Source organism: Chroicocephalus ridibundus, chromosome 3 (genome assembly GCF_963924245.1).
Source record: "Chroicocephalus ridibundus chromosome 3, bChrRid1.1, whole genome shotgun sequence".
Classification (NCBI taxonomy): domain Eukaryota; kingdom Metazoa; phylum Chordata; class Aves; order Charadriiformes; family Laridae; genus Chroicocephalus; species Chroicocephalus ridibundus.
In genome coordinates this window covers 15,612,827-15,633,575 of record NC_086286.1, presented here as the reverse complement: position 1 = coordinate 15,633,575, position 20,749 = coordinate 15,612,827, and the positions used below count along the sequence as shown (strand labels likewise).

General features: G+C 45.2%; 1 protein-coding gene across 6 annotated transcripts in view; it reads right to left on the bottom strand.

Moving 5' to 3' along the window:
* Positions 1-6,978: 6,978 nt before the first annotated feature.
* The window catches only part of KCNK12 (potassium two pore domain channel subfamily K member 12), a 30,062-nt gene continuing 16,291 nt past the window's right edge, over positions 6,979-20,749 (bottom strand). Inside the window, exons 2-4 of one of the 6 annotated variants that reach the window (XR_010070189.1) lie at positions 17,471-18,362; positions 12,872-13,879; positions 6,979-7,583 (exon numbers count right to left, since the gene is read on the bottom strand). Coding sequence is in view for 2 of the 6 variants with exons in the window: in XM_063328122.1 (XP_063184192.1) it covers positions 13,843-13,879; positions 17,471-18,362 (929 nt within the window). In the remaining 4 variants the exon portion in view is untranslated. Of the gene's footprint in view, positions 18,363-20,749 lie in introns of all 6 variants that reach the window. The other 5 variants (XR_010070187.1, XR_010070188.1, XR_010070190.1 and 2 more) reach the window with 5 other exon arrangements.

Genomic DNA, 20,749 nt, shown 5'->3' with positions numbered 1-20,749 from the left:
TGAATGATGCAGTGGATGCATCCTCTCCTGACTACATGGGGTGCTACCGGTGCTGCCTCAGGCACATAAAAATCATCTCTGTCACTGGGAAACCACCAGGGGCTTGGAATTACTTGCTTTGTGGAGGCTCTTTTCTTCCCGGCAGGTCGTGGAGACCCTCCATGTCATGGCACCAGGTTTTCATCAGCAGTGGGAGATGAGGGGACGGTGCCTGCTGCTGAGCCGAAGGGCTGACAGACAAAGAGCTGCTGCGAGCATCAGTGTCACCCTGAGCACCAGGGTCCTGCCAACGCACCAGCCCTCCTCCCCTCTCGTCGGGCAAAGACAATTTCTTTAAAACCCTTTAATCAAATTATGGTCTTAAAAAAATGGCTCTCCTCTGCTGGAGTTGTTACGTATTTATTTGCTTGAAGGGCATCCAGGAGCGCTTCTTTGGGCACCGGTGCCAAGCCGTCTTCTGCTTGCAAATGGGATGGATGCCGGTGGTGCTCTGGATGCTGCCCCAGGGCTGGCGACGGGGATGAGCGGTGCTGCAGCTGCTCTGCAAAGCCCTTGGGCTTCTCAGCCCCGAGAGCCGCGCTCGGGGCACTGCGGGTGATGCAGGTGCTCAGGAGCCAGCGTGTGAGGGAGACCTGGGCGTCGTGGTGGCACCTGTTGCCCTTGCTCAGGGTTGGGTGGCCTGCAGGTCTGATCAAAGTGAGGGGCAGGAAGGGGAGAGAGGGCTAAAACACCTCAGCTGATGCGCCGAGACCCCCATGGCGCTCCTCTCCCTCTCTGCTGGGCCTGTGCTGGAGCAGCCCTGGGAGAAGGGACTGAGAGGGTCCCCAGTTCCCCCCCCTCCAGAGACACCTGCATCTCCCCACATCTGGCTTAAGGGGGGGTCTAAACACTGGGAATTGCACTGGCGTGTGAATGGTGCCCAGGGAGGCTTTGGGCGTCTGACCCCAGCGTGTTGCAATGGGCGGTGAGCGTGTGTTATCCCACAGCCGCATGAGCTGCTCCCTCTGCCTCTGTGAAGCTCTATTTTCTGCTGTGGAGCTGCACGGAGTGTGCGTGAGCCCCCTCGGACGGTATGTGCTGGCTGCACATCTTCAGCATCTCTGCAGAAAAGCGAGCAAAAGCACCCGTGACATCAGGCAGAATTTTGCACTGGTGATTTTTCCATTTGCTTTAGAAAATAACCTGATGTGCTCTAGCAGGAAAGTGGTTCTGATATTTCTAGGGCCTTCCAGCAGTGCCTGTCCGTGGCCTGAGACTTCTCTGCCACCTCTGCTCTTCCGCAGGTGAAACCAGCCAAAAAAGAGCAAACGATCCCTCCCAGTTGTTTTCATGTGCGCTTTTGAAGTAATATTTTTACAGCAAAGCAGCGTAGATCAAAATGCGTTCAGGTTGGGAGGTAATACCATAAAAAAGACTTCTAAAAAGTTAGCTCATCGGCTTTTCAATGCTTAGCTATATAAATAAAGTAATTCTTAGGATAGCTTTTAAAATTGCTGAGAGATGCAGCTGTCTTTTCACCGGCAGTTTCAAAACCTAGAGCTATGCTTTTTTTAGACTACTTTGATAAATGTATGTTTTGTTAAAATCCCACTGAGCTGGGCTGCTTTCTGACTCCTGCTTCCCAATTGTGATACTTGCGAGATGGGGGGATTTGTTCCCGTCAGCGTTATACATGGCAACATCTGCTTTCAGCTCTTTCATTTGCCTTTAATAATGCTCTAAAGTTTTCGGTGCTGTGGCCTGATGCCTGCTTTTACCAGCTTTGCGCGCACAGGGGAGCCAGTTTGGTGAAAAATTCGGAAGATGATGAATACTATCTGTTTCCGCTAGAGCTGAGGTGCTCAGGATTTGTAGGGTTGGGACTCTCATCCTCATCGTCTTCAGAAGAAACCGCATAGAAAAATGTGCTGCCAACCACATTGGTCTGGGGCCCAGCGATCTGCTCTTAACTCCTCTGCACATCTCCCATGTTGTGATGGACAAGCCCTTGACTCTCTGGCGTCTGAGTTTCTGCATACAGAATCGTAGAATCATTTAGACCGGAAAAGACCCTTAAGATCATCGAGTAAGGTATATGAAATGAGGATGTCAAAAGCTTCTTGTTCAGAGGCTTGAGGATAAACTTACGGATGGTCATGAGGTGCTTGGATATCACGTGCAGCAGAAGTACCAGTGACAGAAGGGAGCAAAGACAGAGTATCTCATTCATTCACGGGCTCCTCAGTATTGATAATGCTCTGAGGAGCTAGAAAAAAGGTGATTGCACTTCTGATGGAAACAGACACTAAAAAATTATTCTTGATGGTTCATTTTTTTTCTCTAAAGGGCTATGGATACAGCCCGTAACTGCCTATAATTGATTTTTAATATAAGGTAATTTCTGCTTAAATGATCTCTCAGATCTCAAGGATATGCTAACATTTACCATCATCTATTAGATCTACATAGGAATATTTCATTTCTTCTGTAATAGCGCACCTGATGCTCATGAGAGGTTGCTTAATTATACCTACATTTTGGAAGATGAAATATTGGTACAAATCAAGATTTTACTTGCAGTCATGAAGAGCCGAGAGCGAAGATTCAGCATCATTATATGGGTATGAACCATCTTGTCCAATACCGGCTTGTTCCTTTGTAATTGCTGATGGGTTTTACCTGATTTGCAGAGATTTCAGGAGTGACTGTTTCTCTCCCTGTATAATTCAGATGAACTGGTTTGATTTTGCCGTGCCAATCCCATTGCTGCACCGAGACACGGACTGTGGCAGCTCCTGGCACACACATGTCTCTGCGCGGGGGTGCAGGAGAAGACTTCAGACCCTGCCTGCCCAGGGTGAGAGGGAGCTGGGGAGAGCCCAAAGCATGCGGATAGAGCAAAGTGACCCCTTGCGTTACCCCAAAGGAGACCTCCTGGGTTTGGTCCCTCCATTAATTTCATCACTTATGTTGTCATGTCATTAAGCTGCCATAGCGTGTTAGGCTAAACAGTTTTCCTTTCCTGCACACCACAGGTTAGCGGAAATCCATCATTTGAAAGACGATTATTATCAAATTGCCACATATTTTCTACTGAAAGAGCAAAGACTTGGAGTCACTTGTTCCACACAGTTTTCCCAGGAAGGGGCAGGGTTGGCCACCGCTCCACAGCTCAGGGAGGATGGATGGTTTCTCTCTGGTAGCAGGTGGAAGATCCAAGGAACAGCACAGAAGTTGTGTGCCGAAGGGACTGGCCCACTTTTACTGGTCTGTCAGTATCCAAGTGCCTCTAGCGCACGTGCCTGCCCTCGGTGTTGTACGTGGTAGGAGATCAAGCCATACTGAAAGCGAAGAGTTGCAGTTAGATGGCTATTCTTATCAAAGCAAACCCAAGCACATCAGTTACAGATGCATTAGATCCACTCCACCGGCTGGTTTTTTACTCCTTTCTCTACTTTACTGGGAGCGTAAGGAGGTCAGAATAATTTCCTCGGCCAAGTGGGCCGTACGTGTGGTATTTTGCCAACTGATTGACATTTAGGTGGTGACAGACTTATGGACATGAAAGTTTGCACACCATGCATCCACCTGCAGCTATCAGGGTGAGAGAGGGGGGGCTGCCTCTCCTGTTTCTGCAAAGATGCCCAAAGAGAAAGCATCCCCAATCATTTGCCATTGCTCCTGGGATGAATCCCTCAGGAAGCCATCACTCTTGGTGTCACCATGATGTGTTGTATTAGAGGCAATCAGCAGTTTTCATGCGGAAGATTGCATAGGAAATAAAATTTCCCTGCAAGAACATCTATCCCGGGGAGTGCAAATGTGTTGCTTCAGGTTCTGCTCGCTTAGTTTACCATTAAAACAGAATAACGGTATGAAGGAAAGCAGGTTGTAACTCTGGGGAGGCGAGGCTTGTGGCCAACTCTTCTCAATTTTGATGGCACTTAACATCTTTGTTATCGTGTCTCTGTCACACATTCACCGATGGCTCTCCTGGAAAGGGATCTAAGCACAAGGGACCTTCTGTCTGTGCAAGATCTTACAGGTTGCAGGAGGACCGGCAGCCTCCAAATCAATGCAGAGGTATAGCTGTGGTTACAGACACTTAAATGTCAATAAATTCCAAAATAAAGGGTTTCATCACAGCATTAAAAACTTCCCACATGAACGGTTTTGAATGACTGGAGGGCGACGATCTAAATATAAATCTAACTTTTTTTAAAAAAAAACTGATTTCAAGCACATATGTACAGCTTCGGCTGACTTTCAAGAGGAGTCTGTGGGAACATCTGACAGCAAAATTAAGTTATATGTTTCTTGTAGGAGTTCGTTTCCTACAAAAACTGTAAGCGCCTCGATTCCCTGGCACTGATTTTTGAACCTGTAATACTAACAGGATATGAATTGGTTTTAATTACCCCCAGTGACAGCATTTTGTCCTTTGAAGGAATTGCTTGGGGAGCGGAGGGGCACAGGGAGGTTTAGTGCAAATGTGAGGGCGTGATTTATTTTTAGAGCTGGTGCAGCTCGGCCATTGGAGGTTTTGTCACCGATTTCAGCAGGTCACAAGTTCACACACCGCTTTTGAATGAGTTTGGGAGAATAAAGCAGTGGGAAGGGAACGGGAGGCCTGGAAGCGGGCAGAGGAATAAATGGGGTAAGAGACCAATTAAACTGGATAAAAGCAAAGAGACAAACAGGGAGCGTGGTGAGCGCTTTGATGACTTCTACAGCACACTTCAAGGGTATTTCAGGTGAACGCTTTTTCGGCTCGCTCATTTAAATAGCCTCATTTCTACCAAAATAACTGGTTACATGACTAGGGTGAGCCGGATTTTAACCTTTATGTAATCTTCCTATATAAATGTAAAAGTTGCACAAAATGCACTTTCTGGATAGGATATAGATGTGCGAAGGGGGCGACGGCATGTTTTTCAGTGTGTGATCAGATGCCCGCTGGAGGTGGAAGGAGAAGGAAACTCAGACCCAGGAAAATGCAAAAACCTCATCAATGATGTTTGCAGCTCGGTGGCTGGAACCACTGAAAAAGGCAACACATCGTTAAACCCCAAATCACACTGCACAAGGTCTAATGAATCATCTGTAATTGCCTCATCACGTACATATCAACCCTTGTGCAGGGTTTTATCCAGCATCATGCTCGCTTCTCTCAAAATTACGGCCACGTCTCCTGCCGTGTCTTGGTGTGCTGGGAGCGGGATGGGGCTGTCCAAAATGCCCGTTGTGGGGGATGATGGAAAGGAGGGAAGCCAGAGCAGCATAGCGGTGACATGCCAGTGGACAGCCTGAATGCCAAGCCAGTACCGGTACACATATGTGATAAGATCCCAGAGAGACATTTGGGAGCTTGATGCGGCCTCATCATCCCTGTAACGTAAAGGCTTTGTAGCGTAATGCAATGAAAATGTAAATATAAATGCAGCCCTTATGTTAGGGTTGGATCCTGCTGCAATAAGTTGGATTAAGGGCTGTTTTTACACGCCTGCCTCTGGAAAGGGTTTTGGGGGGCTGGAAGCAGCAGCATCCCTCAGCTGGGTACCAGCAGCCCCGTCTCTGCTCCTAGAGGGGTCACCAAGGGCATGAGCAAGCCAGCCCCGGCTTTCCAGAGGGCACCATGGATGGGCTTTCCCGGAGCAGCAGAAACAAGGGAAGCTGGCTCTCAGTGAGCCAGTTGTCTTCTCCCACCTCGTCACACACACCAAGGATGGACGCTTTTCCAGTGGCCTTTTACCTATGCCAGTAAGAGCCACTTGGGAGATCTCGGGAGCGGTGGTGGGAGCTGCCGGCGCTGCCTGTCCAGGTGAGTTTTCTCTTCTCCCCATTTGCTTTGCTGCCTTCTTGGACAGCAGAGCTCAGGACTATTTTTTTTCCATTAGGAAATGAGCTGAGGTAGCTGGCAGTTCCTCCAAACCAGGAAGATACCAGAACAGTAACATCAAAATGGATTGGTGTAGACAGTGTAACTGTTATTTTTTAAAAAAAAAAGAAAGAGTGTTTTCTGTAAATATGAATATCTACCAGATTAGTGGGGGTTTTCCCCCATATTGTGTAATGGAAGACTTTATGCTTTTCTGAAAGTCTCAGCTTCTTTGAAGCATGGGAGACCCCAAATAAATCCCAGGGGAATTGGTACTCCCAGCATCAGTGTCTTTGAGGACACCTAGCATCAGCAAAGTCAGCACTAAACAGCCGACAGCTTCCCTCTCCCCTTTGCTACCGGCCCAGCAGGTCCCTTAAAGGTCCCTTCCGACCTAGGTGATTCTATAATTCTATAACTTTTGGTGATTGCAAGTCATCAGCCCTTACCCTTTCTGTTGTGTCTGGCAGGGACACTGCAGCAGCGGGTGCCATCCAGAGAGCATGTGCCTGGCACCATCTCTCCCTGGGGCTTGTTTTAATTAGCTAAGGAGACAGGGACAGCAATGTGGGGTTCGGCTGGGTCTATAAACCAGAAAGGTTTGCACTTTGGGTCCACGTTATCTAGCAAGATTAGCAAGCCTCCACGTTCAGCGCAGTGACATTTCCCTGTTTGCAGTGTGATTGATTTTTTTAAGCACCTTTCTAGTCAATAGCGAAATTTCCAGGATTTATCTTAATACCTCGGACAGATGGATCCTATTGATTTGAATGAAAGTTGGGGAGAGGGGCTATAGAGAGAGTTCCTTATAACTGTTTACAGAGCAAACAGTTTCCATCTGCTCGCTATTTTCCTGTTAAGCAAAGGATCGGTCAGCTGCAATCTTTAATAGATAACCATCGTGTCCATTAGGAGCACGGCACGCTAGTTACTGTCCTCCCCGGCTCTTCCTGACCACACATGGCTTAGCCAGCACCTGGGGGGCTGTGGGGTCTCGCCTTACGGCTCTGTGGTCCCCAAACCACACGTTTCAGAGAGGATCTCTTGGCTGGGAGGTGCTTCTGCCTCACCTCCTTCTCCCCATGCTCAGAAAAGAAGAGTCCTTGCATACACATCCCAGGCAACGTTTTTCTCCTGTTTATTTCAAAAGTCTTTGTAATAGCTTAATTGCAACAATCCAAACGTCACCTGGAATTTGACATCCTCCCAGATTGTACAGAATTCATACTCGGTCGTGTATCACAGCGTTAAAAAACCACACAGGAATGTTCCCCGAACGTCATCAGCAGGTTCTTCTGCGGTCTCGTTAACTCCCAGCTCTGCGCATCCTCCACCTCAGCACCACTTGGCCACGCGGCTGCGCATCAGCCGGCTCTGCCTCCGAGGCCCGTAGCCGTGCTTCTGTGAATGAAGGGGTTCCAAGCTCAAAATTCCCATTTTTGTCTGCAAACTGTATATAACGTACCAGTAGAAATGTGATCGGTATTGAATGGGCTTTGGATATGGCTTTTAGTCCTCTTCATTCAAAGATCTGAGAGTGGAGGAGTCCTGAGCTGACATCAAAAATGGGACCGATTTCGTTAAAAGCACTCACAATTATGGTAGGTGTTGGAGGCAAAGTTCCTGTCAACCCAGAATTAAAGCATTTTTAAAAATGCCACCTGTTTAAATAGATTTCAATCTTGACATTTTTTTTCCAGTTTAATGTCTTGCTAGGAAGCATCATCTGAAAGAGAATAAAAATCTGTGTTTTCTAATCAACGATTTACAGGAACTTATGCTTCTTCATTTCACCTCTTGACTCGGTAAACACAACTGAAATTGTGCTGGAAAAATACATGCAGGTCCTTTTGACTCCTGGCAAGCATTTAGAAGTCATTACATCTATTTAATTAGGCTGTTTACTACCTGCAATTCAACTAAGTTACTCCAGGTTCAGGCAAGAGCAGCATTTGCTTCCTAGAACCTACCGGCTCTTTTGGCCTATTTAGGTAATTTCTGTGTCGTTGAACTTTTTGGGAGTACATTGAGTGATGCCAGCTGCCAGAGGAGCTGCTGAAGGAGCAACTTTGTTCCCTCTATCCCATGGGAAAGCCGGAGCAGCGCCTGCAGGGAGGCCAGGCTGGCAGGACAGCCTGATGCCAGCCTTCCCGGCAGCCCCCTTCACTTTGCCCAGGATTTCTGCTGCCAGCCCCTGCTTTCAGTAACGGCGAGGAGACATTTCCCTAACAGCGTAGAAACAGCTGCAGAAACTTGATCTAAAAGCGCCATTTTTGGTGCTGCAGCTGTTCGCAGGGCAACGCCCAGCACCCCAAACATCCCACTGATGCTCTCCCGAACCCAAACTCCTCCTGCTGCCAGGGAGCTCACAGCTTTTTGCATGTGAGCTCCTTACTGCCTCATTTAGGATTATTTTGCTTTTCTGATATGCTGATATTGGGTAGTTTGTTGTTTGGGGTTTTTTTTCCTCTTTTTTTTTTTTTTTGAAAAACCATGGCCAGCCACTTGAAGGTCAGCTGTCAAATGGATTGAATGATTGGCGCAGGAAAATTGGAAATCATGACATCTTGTGTGTAGGCTGTGAATAATGGCCAACACCCTTTTGGTTATTAAAATAGAAAATGCTCTCTGTATTTTCTGATGTTTTTAGCCCATTAAGGAGGCAGGGATATGACCGCGCTGCTGCTGATTTGCACCGCTCTCCTGGCAGTACATTTGCTGGCTGCAGACCGGGGGCTGGCGGTGGGATGGATCCCACGCCGGGGGAGGCTGGGCCGGAGGAGGCAGCTGCAGGCTGCCGTGACATCCAGCTCCTCTCCAAAAAACACAGACACCCCCAGGCAGGTTTTCTGCTGAGGACTGGACTGATATTCACGGCCTCTGGACCACGGGCGCACTTAAATTTGGGGATGGAGGCTACTCCATGCCTGAGTCCTATTCAGACCCAGGCACATCCTCAAATACATTTTGCTTTCATGCAGGTGAAGAAAATACAAGCCTTGACTACACCAGTGCTGCCAGAAACTGAGAAAATGCAGGTGCACCGAGCATTAGAAATGAACACTACGGTGATTTTGGGTCGGGTGTCTGAGCTTTGGGGCCCAATCGTATATTTTAGCGCCTCGCTTTCTGCTCAGAGCACCCTTTCTTTTGTTGCTTCACTGCACTCATACGGTGGCAAGACAATTTCCCCCTTTTTTACCGATAAAGGTCTCTTAGCAAATATAACCAGACTTGGTAATTGATTCATCCTGTGATTCCTATATATGCTGTCATCATACAGAAAGCCTAAATAGATCTCTCTATCCATTTTATGAGGAAAGCAGGATCCCGGCGTTACTGCTTTGCCGGCGCACAGGCCAAATGTACAATGAGTCGATAACTGCACCTGGGCCCCAAACGCTCCAGTTTTGGGAACAAACGGGGGTTCAAAGGTGGCCAGAAACAGCCTAGCGCCGGCTGCAGCACTTCACCGAGCTTCTCAAGATAACGCCAGTCTTTTTTATTTTTCCAAACGGCTTTAACCACGCCAGCGTAAGCTCCCAGCCACCGAAAATAACACCTTTGTGCATCGAGAGTCAATACGTTACCCTTGATGTTGTAGCTGGGTACTGGTAGTTTTCTTGATAAAAGCGGTCAGTAGCGAGTGGAGCTCCATTATTTATGTTTCTTTGACTGAATTAGAATCTCATTACCATGCCCTTAATTTGCAGTTGCCAAACAGGTAAAAATACGTTTTGAAGATTTGTACATATAATTGTGTTTACAGCAATCTAGTAGTCTCAGTTTTAATCCCTCTAGAATCTCTTTTCATAGGAGTGAATGTGCAGGGTAGGGTGTTTTCCAAATGGGATTTACATCCTCCTGACTTTCCTTTAAAGAGTTTAAACAAATTAGATAAAACGGTCAAGTAAAATAGGAAGGACTTGTTACGTAAAGCTGCATCTTTAGCCTCTTTCACTGAGTTCATGTCAAGGATTTCTGGTGGTAGGAAAAATATTCAGTCTGCTAATTCCAACCATGACAAGTAATTTATACTCATAATTTAGATTTTACAGAACAATTTCTAACAAAAAAATTCAGAAAAGTGTCTAATTTTGGTGTGTCTGGGAACATTTGCTGGTTAATTTGCTGGTGTTAATATTTCAGCTGTTTGCAATCAATGCAAATGGGAAAGTGATACCAACCAGAAACCAGCCCAGAAATGGTCATTCCTTTTGTAATTCACACTTAGTGAAACACAAAAGTAAGCAAATACCAAGGCCAGTGGAATTAACTGCAGAAGTGAAATTCTTGATATTTGTAATAGCAGATAATAATGCCAACTGCATTAGAGATAGCTACCAAGCTGTGCCCCTTTAAAAAGAAATAAAAATTAAACAGGAATACATTTGAGCAGATATATTATCATTGAAGTCTTTTTAATTGGCTTGAAATTTGGAACTAGCATTTTTGCAGAGAGTATACAACAAGCTAGTATTCTAGCAAGCTAAAAATGTGTGTGTCTGTGTACGTGAAGGGAAGAATGTCTCCGCACACGTACACAAAAACCCCCAAACCATTTTTCAGATGTTGTGCTTTCAGATACTGAGGTTTTACAATAAAATTAGAATGAAATTCTTGCACTGCCTGTACAGCTCGTGGATGTTACTATAAGCAAAAGTTTCCTGGGCGTAATTTTACTTGCAGGGAATAAAACTGATTCACTAGTACAAAAATTAGGAGATGATAGCCATTGAGAAAATCCTTGGTGTTTGAATTGCACATTGTCAGGAACATCAGTAATTTTTTTCACGTTGTTTATTGTATATTCTTGTAAAAGCATTAATTTTGTATTGACTCACTTAGTGACTCACTTCACTAAGAAAAGTAATCTTACAGTCTGTGAAGTACAAAGGGATTGTGGGAACATCTTTGCATTTCTTAGATGGTCTGATAAAGCATCACCTGCTGGGGGGGGCTAATCCTGAAAACATTTGGGACGGTGCCGTTACACAATTTCAAATCCACCTGCATCCTCGTGCCCAGTGCTTCCTCGTGCCGAGTCCAGGCTTGGGAGCTGCCTGGCACACACCTGGGCACAGTATGGCCCTGGGACTGGGGGGACTGGAGGCATGGGAACCTGCACCTACGATACACCCAAAATAGTGTTCATCACTGTAAGGGATCAGCGTGGCCGCTTCTTCCAGTAGTGGGCTGGGTGGTCATCTTCCCAAAATCGGCCCGTGACAGTGTTGACCTCCTGAATGAAGTGCAGGGGGTGAGTGTGAGCATGCGGTCCCGCTCTCTTCCCTCCGCATCTCACAAAACGCTTCTCCCCACCTTCCAAATGCCGTAGCTGAGCCTGTGATGCTACCAGAGCTACTGGGGGCTGCGGCAGCGTCCCACCATTTTGTGATGGGGCATAATGCACGTGCGTATGGAGAGCAAAGCAAGTCTTCGGTATTCCAATGGATTTGTTGGAAAATACTTCTGACCCTCTGCCTTTCCCCACACTTCTCATTCCTTGGTAACAGTACACTTGCTGTACCTTGAGAAAAACTTGTAATTTTTTTTTCTCTCATGCTGAATTGACAAACTACTGGGTTCTCTGCTATAAACTGTATCCCTACCTACAGTCTTTTTCCTTTCCTGAGGACGGACTAAACACAATAGATAGGAAGGCTGCAGGTTTGCAGCCCCAATTCAAAGCAAAACTACACCATTTCAGTTCCCGAGAGCTGAAAATTTGGATTTGATCCTAGACCTTTTTTTGGCTGTGCAATATTTAGGGCAATTGCAGCATTCTTTTTTTCCTGGTTTAAAGGTATATTCTAATTAAAGAGCGGATGCTATCCGTTTAATAAGCAAAAAGAGTAAGAAAAAAGGCATGCGTCTGTACTGGTAGCTGCATTCAGACTGTGGCCATGTAACCTGACGTAGTCCTTCCTCGGTGCCATTGCTACACAACATATTTATAATGCATAATGAACTGCTTACTGTGCATACGTCAATATGCATATCCTACGAGTCGAATATCAGTGGAACTGGCCATACCTTCCTGCATTTTCCACAGATAATGTAATTAGATGACCTTTATAGGTCCCTTCCAGCCCAAACTATTCTATGATTCTATGACAATGCTTCTGTTTTCCTAGCGTGAGTATTCACAAAAGCAGAGTATGAGCTCAAATATGGAAGTCTTCACAAAAAAACCACAATTGCATATTGGTTGTGCAATGCGAAATGCACACTTGATTAGTTATTTTGTGTGAGTCAAGTATTAATATGGCCTAACTGAGTTTATTATGTAACATAACATTTACTGTATGATTTAAATATAACATTGAAAATGTGTGTTGGTTTAGAAAGGCACGTTAGTAATCCAATTAGAGCAGAAGACATATCCATAGACGCGATAGCAAGCAGCAAAGTATGATTTTTGTTTAGATTAGCTCTGAACATTCATTGTAATAATTAGTCACTGAATATTTTTCAAGTTAAAGGTTAGAAAAACACAAGAAAGAGAGAATGGTCTCATTGCTACAGCTAATTTTCATATAATTATAAATGCACCCCGCACAGGCAATCAGGTTTGTACTGAGCCCACGTGCCTGGCTGTATGACCTCCACTACTGCTCCAGTCCTCCTTTCAATAGCAAGGCAAGACATGACTGAAATACAGGTAAATGGTCATAGTATACCCAAATTTTCACCCACAGAAAGCTGGGGAGGAGAAAAGATCAAGGGCCAGGACTGAAGCCGTGCTGGGACACCAGCACTACACCGACAGGCAGCATGGCAGGGCGTCTCTGGGTAACACAAGCACGGCATGGGGTGGTCACCAAAAGCTTTAACATGATTCTTACACCTCTCTTGTCTTCTACCAGGTATTTTTGCTGCAATTGGAGCCGGCAACTGGGTTATCAAATAGCAAGTACATGTCAAAGAGGCACAAATATCCTTTATAACAGACTGTCTGTCCATTTCTAGTTGTGCCTACTGCTGCAAAGCCCCAGCCATTGTCTAAAGTACCTTTTTACGTCTTGCTAGCAGTAATGGGAGTTACTTGTGCAATGCTTCTTCCGCAGGGAGACAGGCAAACTACAGCCTCGTCCTTCAGAAACTTCCATCTGCGACTGAGGTCAATGGGATGACGTCTCTGAACATCTACATCGTCTGAAGGACATCCTTCACATTGCAAGGAAATAAAAGCAATCTGAATTTTCTGCAGAAAATGAGAAGTGTGTTTGCAGATTGGAAGAAACCAAAGAGAATCAGACGACATGTCAGTGTGACTGCAAGCTTTGTCCAAGACACACAGAGGGAAGACAAACCCCAAGAATTAAATGTAGTGACTTGCCAAGCGTTATAGCTTTCACAAGAAACTGTTCCTTGTAACCGTTCTGCCCTGAGCTCCAGAGGAGAAAGAAGATGTCATTTGAATTTGATCATTGTCCCTTATTCATTTTCACTTAAATTCTAATTCCCATCAGCAAGGTGACAGCACACGGGCCAGGTGGACACGGTATCTCCTCCCTTCTTGCTGGAGGTTGGAGCAGCTCCTGCCTGGACAATCATTGCTCTCGCAGGGGGCTGGCTCACAGAGAAGTCCTAAGCCCTGGAGCTTTCTGCTGCTGCCGAATGCTCTGCTCAGGCTCAGACAGCAAAAGACCATTTTGGGGGACGGGGTCTGAGCTCCCGTCTGTGCTGCCGCTACAGCTGCTCAGCGGGCAACTGGGATGTCGGGGTCTGTGCCAGCAAGGAGTCACCGCTGCTGTTCTGCAGGGTGGTGCACAGGGGGTTTGTATCAGGGAAGATGAACTTTTAAATCCTAAATCAATTGCATTCTTTCAAGGCTGTCCAAAAATTAAACCTGGGGGAAAAAATACCATTTCAAGAATGTAATACAACTCCCAAGTTACCTGAAAAGAAAGTGCAATCTAGTGCAGTGTGCTTTCACTGTCCCACTCTGTTCCTTCAGTTTCCTTCTGATTTCTTGTGCTTCAGCCTGTGTCCGGGTATTGCAGGTATCTGCTTTGTCTGTGAAAATGAAATACCAGGAGGGATTGCGCTTGGTGCAACTGGTTCACATTTAGGGTTTAATTCACAAAAGGAGCAGGCTGCCCTGGGGAATCCCGAGTTGGACCACGCACAATAAAAGAGAGGAGTTAGGTGCCCAAGTCTGGCAAGCTTACAGAGAAGCTGTCCTTAAAAAAAAAGCTAAGGAAAGTGCAGGAAGGACTAGGAAAGCCTGATTTCAAATCTCCTATGTCCTCTTGGCTCATGTGCTCATGCACAGGGGTGATGGGTAGCGCTAGCAGGCAGAAGAGTAGACATTTGGAGCTTGGTTTTCACGCATCCTTGAAAAATACTTCAGCTACTGAGTATGAGGGAACTGTAAGGCCACTCCTTGTGAGACCCAGTTCAGTAATTGTGCTCTGAACCCCCTCATAAACTGGCCCTAGCTAAGCCAGACGGGGTTGGCAATTTTTATGGCGCTTATACACGAGCTGGGGGGTCCCTGTGGTTCAGTTGTGTCAGCTTCTGAGGATATGTGTGCTGCAAGAAACAGGGGCGCTGGTGAAAAACTGGGCATGCACTTTATATGCCTCTGAGGCTAAGGAGGAGCAGAATGGAGTTTATCGAGGATCTTGGGAGTAAAGAAACATTGGACCTAAGTGCATAGAGTAGCCATCAGATGTCCAAGTCCCTTGGGGAACCCAGCTCTGGGAGCCAATCCAACTCCCCCTGAAGTGAACACGAACCGCAAAGGGTCCTGCAATGGCACCACTGTGGCCAATGGCACCAAAAAGACTCAGAAACCTTTAAATCATATTACGACAGACTGCGTGCCTGCCTTTGAGTGGACTCAGAAAAAGTACAGAAATAGCAAAGGAGGTATGTACAATTTTGTATTACTTCACTGCATTTCCCAGGCAGGAATAGGTAGTTTGAAAACAATTTACAGACATTTAAATAGGTCCCTAATCATAGTTATAATATTTATCCTTTAAAAACAACTTACTGAAAAAATAAACACCCTTAATTTGCAAATTTGTTATCATAAAAATACAGTTCTTGAGCTTACAGCATGTTAATGCATTTGAACATGTTTTTATGAGTAAAATGATAAACCTAAGTAATTCTGCTGTGCCTTGGGATCCTATCTCTTCAAACTCTTACGACCTTTGGGACAGAGCCCGTCTGCCTCGATTTATGCAGCACTTCACACAATGGGGTCCATTCTAATGAGTAATAGTCCCCGTGATGGCAAATGTACCAAGATACAACCCTAAGAGAGGTCTAGCTGCAGAAAGAGAGCAGCGCCACATACGCACTCTTAATAAACAAACACATAAATCGTCATAGCTAAAGAGATTTACCCCTGGGGGTAATCCCGAGGGACAAGAGCAAATTTTTATTCTTTATGTTCCCTGTCTCTGCTGTTTCCAAAAGTGGTCCATGCGGCTCTGGAAGTCGCCTCCCTGAACTGAGTCTTTGCAGTCGATCTTTGAGTCTTTCCCAGACCATGACCTGCCCCTACACATCCCACTTAAATTTATCCTTTGGTGAGCTTCAAATTAGAGTCACCAAACACTTTGACCTCTGCCTGCTTCTTCACAGGGCCACTCAAACGTGGCTTCTGAGATGAAGCGCACAGACAGACAGGCACATGGACACATGGACCTCAGGGGGTCTCTGCCACCAGGGAAGCTCCTGCCAGATAAAAGCCTCTTGAATGCGGGCTCTTCCATACCACATACTGCTTAAGTATGAGACCGTATCACATAGATACAGAACACAAACACCATCGAGTGTTTCTGGCCAAAAGCATCTTGATTAAAGCTGTGACTGTGTTTACAGCATGATACAGTTCCCTGTGTGACGGTTTATCTGCTGCTCTGGTTCCTTCTCCTTCAGGCAAAAGATACAATCACCGCCATACTTCAGCTGGCAGGCTCAAGTGTGCAAAACCTCAAATTAAAAGTTAGTTTTCTGAGGTTAAATTCCAAAATGTTTTGCGCTACTACAAATTTAAAGGAAAGCAAACAGATGGATACCTCAAACCCATGCGAAACAAAGTAAAGTAAGTAAACAAGAGAATAAAATATCTATTTGAAGCTTCATGGAAATATTTTCAAACATTTCTAATATTCCTGGGTTTTTTTTTCACCAGCTTTTTCAATTTATTCAGCAATCAACCTAGTACTTATCATCTTGCTTATAATTGCCCAAGTTGTTTTCAAGAGCTGACCACTGTGGCTTCTCGGACTTCAAGCTTAAGTTATATTTCTTGCTGGAATCAGCAGAAGCCTTTTTATTACCTTCACAGCATTAAAGGAGTGGCATAGTATAGAGAATTTAGAGAAATGATCCAAAGCTTTGCGCGTATTTCTGAAAAAGATCTGCAGTAATTTCCTGTGCGCTCACTTGTCATGCTAAACTGGACACTTAGACCATGTCTGCTCGAAGATGCTTCTGGTTCTTCAGCGGTTTGGGCTAGCACAAGTGAAATATGACTTAAGACAGTAGCAACAGCCTTAGGCCATTTTAGGACTTAGTACCAATGTTCTGGGGGAAGCCAGCTTCTGGGGGGGCTTCAAAGCAATGCTCTTCTCTATAACCTTACACAATCAGATTTGTGGGAAACAAGTACAGGCTTGGGTGCTCCAAAGAACTGCAAGGAAATCATTTGCATGAATCTCTGCAACAATGCAGAAGCAAAAGATGCAAATTTAAGACAACAGAGAGCCTACATTCATTTTAGCTACTTATTTTCATGTAAAAGTAGTGAAATAAGAATTTCAGTGGTGATGCAAACATTTGACACCAGAGGTGCGCACTGGCTTCTCTTGCATTAAATTAAGTCAGTAAGGAAGTTGACAATTTCCAGTTTTCAGTTATTCAGTAGGTAAGAACAGTTTTGCACCTTCTGACACAGTTCTTGATAATCCCCTGACTTCTAAGAGTTAGGTAGCAGCTGGTAGCGCTTCAGGCAAGACTGGCTAAAAACTATCATTTGTAGTCAGGGGAATCAGCCCATTTGATCGTCTACCATTGAAGTCAGTAGGATTATTCAAGTGAAGCACAGTCACCCTAAAGCTGGTGTAACTGCAGTCATCTACACGTATGTTATATACAGGCCTGCTACAAAGAATTGCTGAAGAGCATCGAGCACAAAGTTCAGGGCCAGATCCAGACTTCAACAAACTGTGAGATACTGGTTTAGCCAAAGCTTATCAACCCCAAGTTTGAATCTGGAGCCGAACTTGCCCATTTTATGCATTTTAACCCAGAGTTTGGGTTCAGATCGTGTTCTGAAGAAGAACATGTCGGTTTTGACACCATCCTACCTACACACCATCCTTCTACACTTGCATCAGATTCTGCATCAAAGACATTCAAGCCTTTTCCAAAAAACCCTTTGGGGAAAATCATAACATTACAGTAAAGGTGTTACTGCATATTAGAGAAGACTTATAAAACCTCCAGAAACTAAAATGCTGAATGCCCAATAAATACTAAGGCTGTCTCTGAATTTAAAACTTTCCAGTAGCTTACAGTGACAATTCCACCCTAATCACAATTTTATTTTTTTTTAAGAAACAAAAGGAATTTCAAAAACTCTACCTAGAATCACTCGTTTCTGCCAAGCGGTTGTTCATGATGGCTAGAGCACCCACCCCTGCGGAGAAACCGTTTTGTCTTGTATTGATACAAACGTTCCTTGGGTAGCCGTTGGCCGTCTCAGACAACTGCTTTTGCAAAATGGCCAGGGAGACTTTATTCGATGCTGTGAGCTCCCTCATGGAAATCATCTCTCCAGAGAGCCTCCTCCCCTCGGTGTCGCTGTCGTACTGTCCATCAGCATCCATTGAGATGTTATGTCGTCGTAGGCGGGCTCCTGGGGTGATGGCGTTGCGACGTCCGAGGCGGGCACTTGATTTATGGCACTTTGGGCAACATCTGCATTCGAATTTTTTCAACACCCAGTTCAAAACTTGCTTGATTACGATTGAGATGACATTAAAAAGAGAGTATATGCAACATACCCCCATTAATATAAATATGAAGTTTCCAAATCTGTATAATCCCTGATTTTGGTACGCAGCATTTTGGCTGCTTACCAAATCTCCAAAGCCGATGGTGCTGAAGGTGACAAAGCAATAGTACAAGGAGTCAACGTAGTTCCATCCTTCCACCGCCGTGTACATTGCGGAGGCGCAGCAGGAAAGGGTAATGGCAAAAATTCCCAGAATCAGCATCACGTGGTAAACGGATGGCTTCCACCCCACGAGGCTGCCCACCCCCGCCATAGCTGGCCCCCTTCGGAAGTTGGGAGGTAGGAGACCACTTCTTCGCAGCTGTCTCTCGTGGCACGCCTTCATGATAAACGCCAGGAGAGAGATAATGCGCTCCAAGAAGAGGTTGAAGAAAAGGATAGTTCCAGCACACCCAAAAAGGCCATAAACGATGAGGAATACTTTTCCAGCCACAGTTGCTGGTGTGGTCATCCCGAAACCTAAGGTGTGGAGATATAAGAGTAAAGTTAATGACATGGCTTTTCATGCGTAGGCTCAGGACGTATGTAACTTAACAAAGGTCCCATCTCACTGGAAAAGAGAAGGAGTGCTACCTCTAAGTCAGCTTAGGCCAACCTGAAACCAAGGTTTGTAAAGAACGAAGAAGGCACCAGAAAGCCCAACGAGATGACCAAAACTCAAGAGAAAGCAAAACATCCTCGCAGTGATGAAAGATGATATTAACAGAGAAAAACCACCCTGTAAATGCAGGCGGAAGCATTTCTGAGCCCAAACCACCTCGAGATGAGATGATGAGGTGAAGAGGTCATTTCCCTGCTCCCACGCACAGGAGCCAGGGTGGCCTGATGGAAAGTGTAAGCTCTCTATTGACGAGCTGTAACCCAGCATAACGCTATTGTTATCGAGGGCTGTTAACACCACTCTTGCCAAGAAGATGGATGGTTACCAGTTGTATAACAGAAAAACACCCCCACCGCCTCCCAAAGATCAAATATTGTTTTAAAAATAACAGCACTTTAAAGTCTCAACCAAATCCCAACTGAGTAGCCCACCTGCTATCATCACGGAAGGAAGGAAAAGCCATGGCCCCCTTTTAAGCCGTCGGCAAGATGCCCCCCTCTGCAGAGCCCCCTGGCAGACTGGGAGCGCTAGGATCCTACAGGCTGTTAATTACAGCAGGGAAAAAACCACTGCTGTACAGTTAAACAGACAAATGGGAGTATACAAACTCTGCAAAGATCCAGCAGCAATATTCATTCACCTCTTCTTTACAAGAATTGTACTTTGACATCACTCTTACACATAATTTTATATATAAGCAGTAATGCCTTGTAGCTACAGGTGCTTAAATAACAGCAGGAGTGATCTTAAATTTGCATGCAAATAAATACAGTAAGTTTGTTCCACGTTATTTGCTGATACCAGTTATTTTATGAAGAAGAATTACGTATATTTCACATACTATCTCAGGAAGATTGTTTTGAAACTCAGTTCTGTAGGTATTGCCCTTGTTCTGCTATTCTTCCCTGCAAAAATCCTCGGTGGTTCAGCCAAAAAGCATCCTGATGGGATTGAGGCGACTGCTCATGTCCCATGAATAAATAACCACAACTAATCTGAATTAATGGTTTGTGAAAAATCCACATCCTGAAATTTATTTACCTTATTGTTCCACAAAAAACCCGGGCAAGTAACATATTCAGGGAGGTAAATATCAACATCAGACCGCATCAATTAAACTTTGCGAAGAGAAAGGAGCTACTTTTAGCATAGAGCATAATGAAATCATTAAATCCAGTTTATTATCATGACTCACCTTGAAATAGTAACAGGAAAATATTCCCTATGTATAATGAGTTGAGGTTGCTGCTTGAAATCTATTGATTTATTTTTGTAACGGCTATATTTTTCTGGGTAATTTATTTGTGCTACCTTCGTACTTCATTGATACAGAATTTCGCATTTGTTGATAAAGGAATGTAAATGCTACTGACAAGTAAAACTGGAAATATCTTTTCAATGACATGAAGGCGCACAAGAAAAGAGGTGGTCCTGCTTTCACACCAGACTTGGCATGCTTGGAAAGAGCTGTGTGCCAGCAATTCGGACTCTACTGCATCATCAGTATCTTCACAGCAGAAACAGCCTTTTCTGTAAAAGACAGTGAAAAAAATGCACGGCATTACCAGAAAACAAAAAAGATTGCCAAAGGGGTCATTAGATTCTGTTTTCTGGACCCATGGTCTCTCCGTTCTGTCGTGCTAAAAGACCACCTTTGAGGAGATCTCACAAAGCCTGCCTTGGGGTCCCAGGCTTAACACGGGGCGATCATAGAACCATAGAATGTGTTGGGCTGGAAGGGACCTTTAAAGGCCATCTAGTCCAACCTCCCTGCAGTAAGCAGGGACATCTTCAACTAGATCAGGTTGCTCAGAGCCTCATCCAGCCTGGCCTTGAATGTCTCCAATGGGAAGCTCCTCTCAGTTCCTCCTTCTCTGTGGGGTGAAGCTGTTATCTGGGTCGGACTGGCTGCTCGCAGGAGCCTTCTCATCTGGTGATGAATATCCACTAGTGTCCGGCCCCCAGAAGAAGCCAGGGAGCCTGTCGCAGTTGCCAGCTAGGGATACCCGGCCAGCTTGTTATGGAGAAGACATCTGTTCGTCCATGCCTTGTCAGCAAAGCATTTAAATATGTGCTTCACAGCAAGCGTGTGAACATCACCATCAAAATAAATGGGTTTATTGTCACACATATGGCCAGACACATTTATTAATTAAAAAAAAAAAAGAGAGAGAGTGACAGTTTGGATGAAGTTGTAAATGTGCTGAAGCTTCTTAGTACTTTTTGGTGATCATTCATGAGAGGT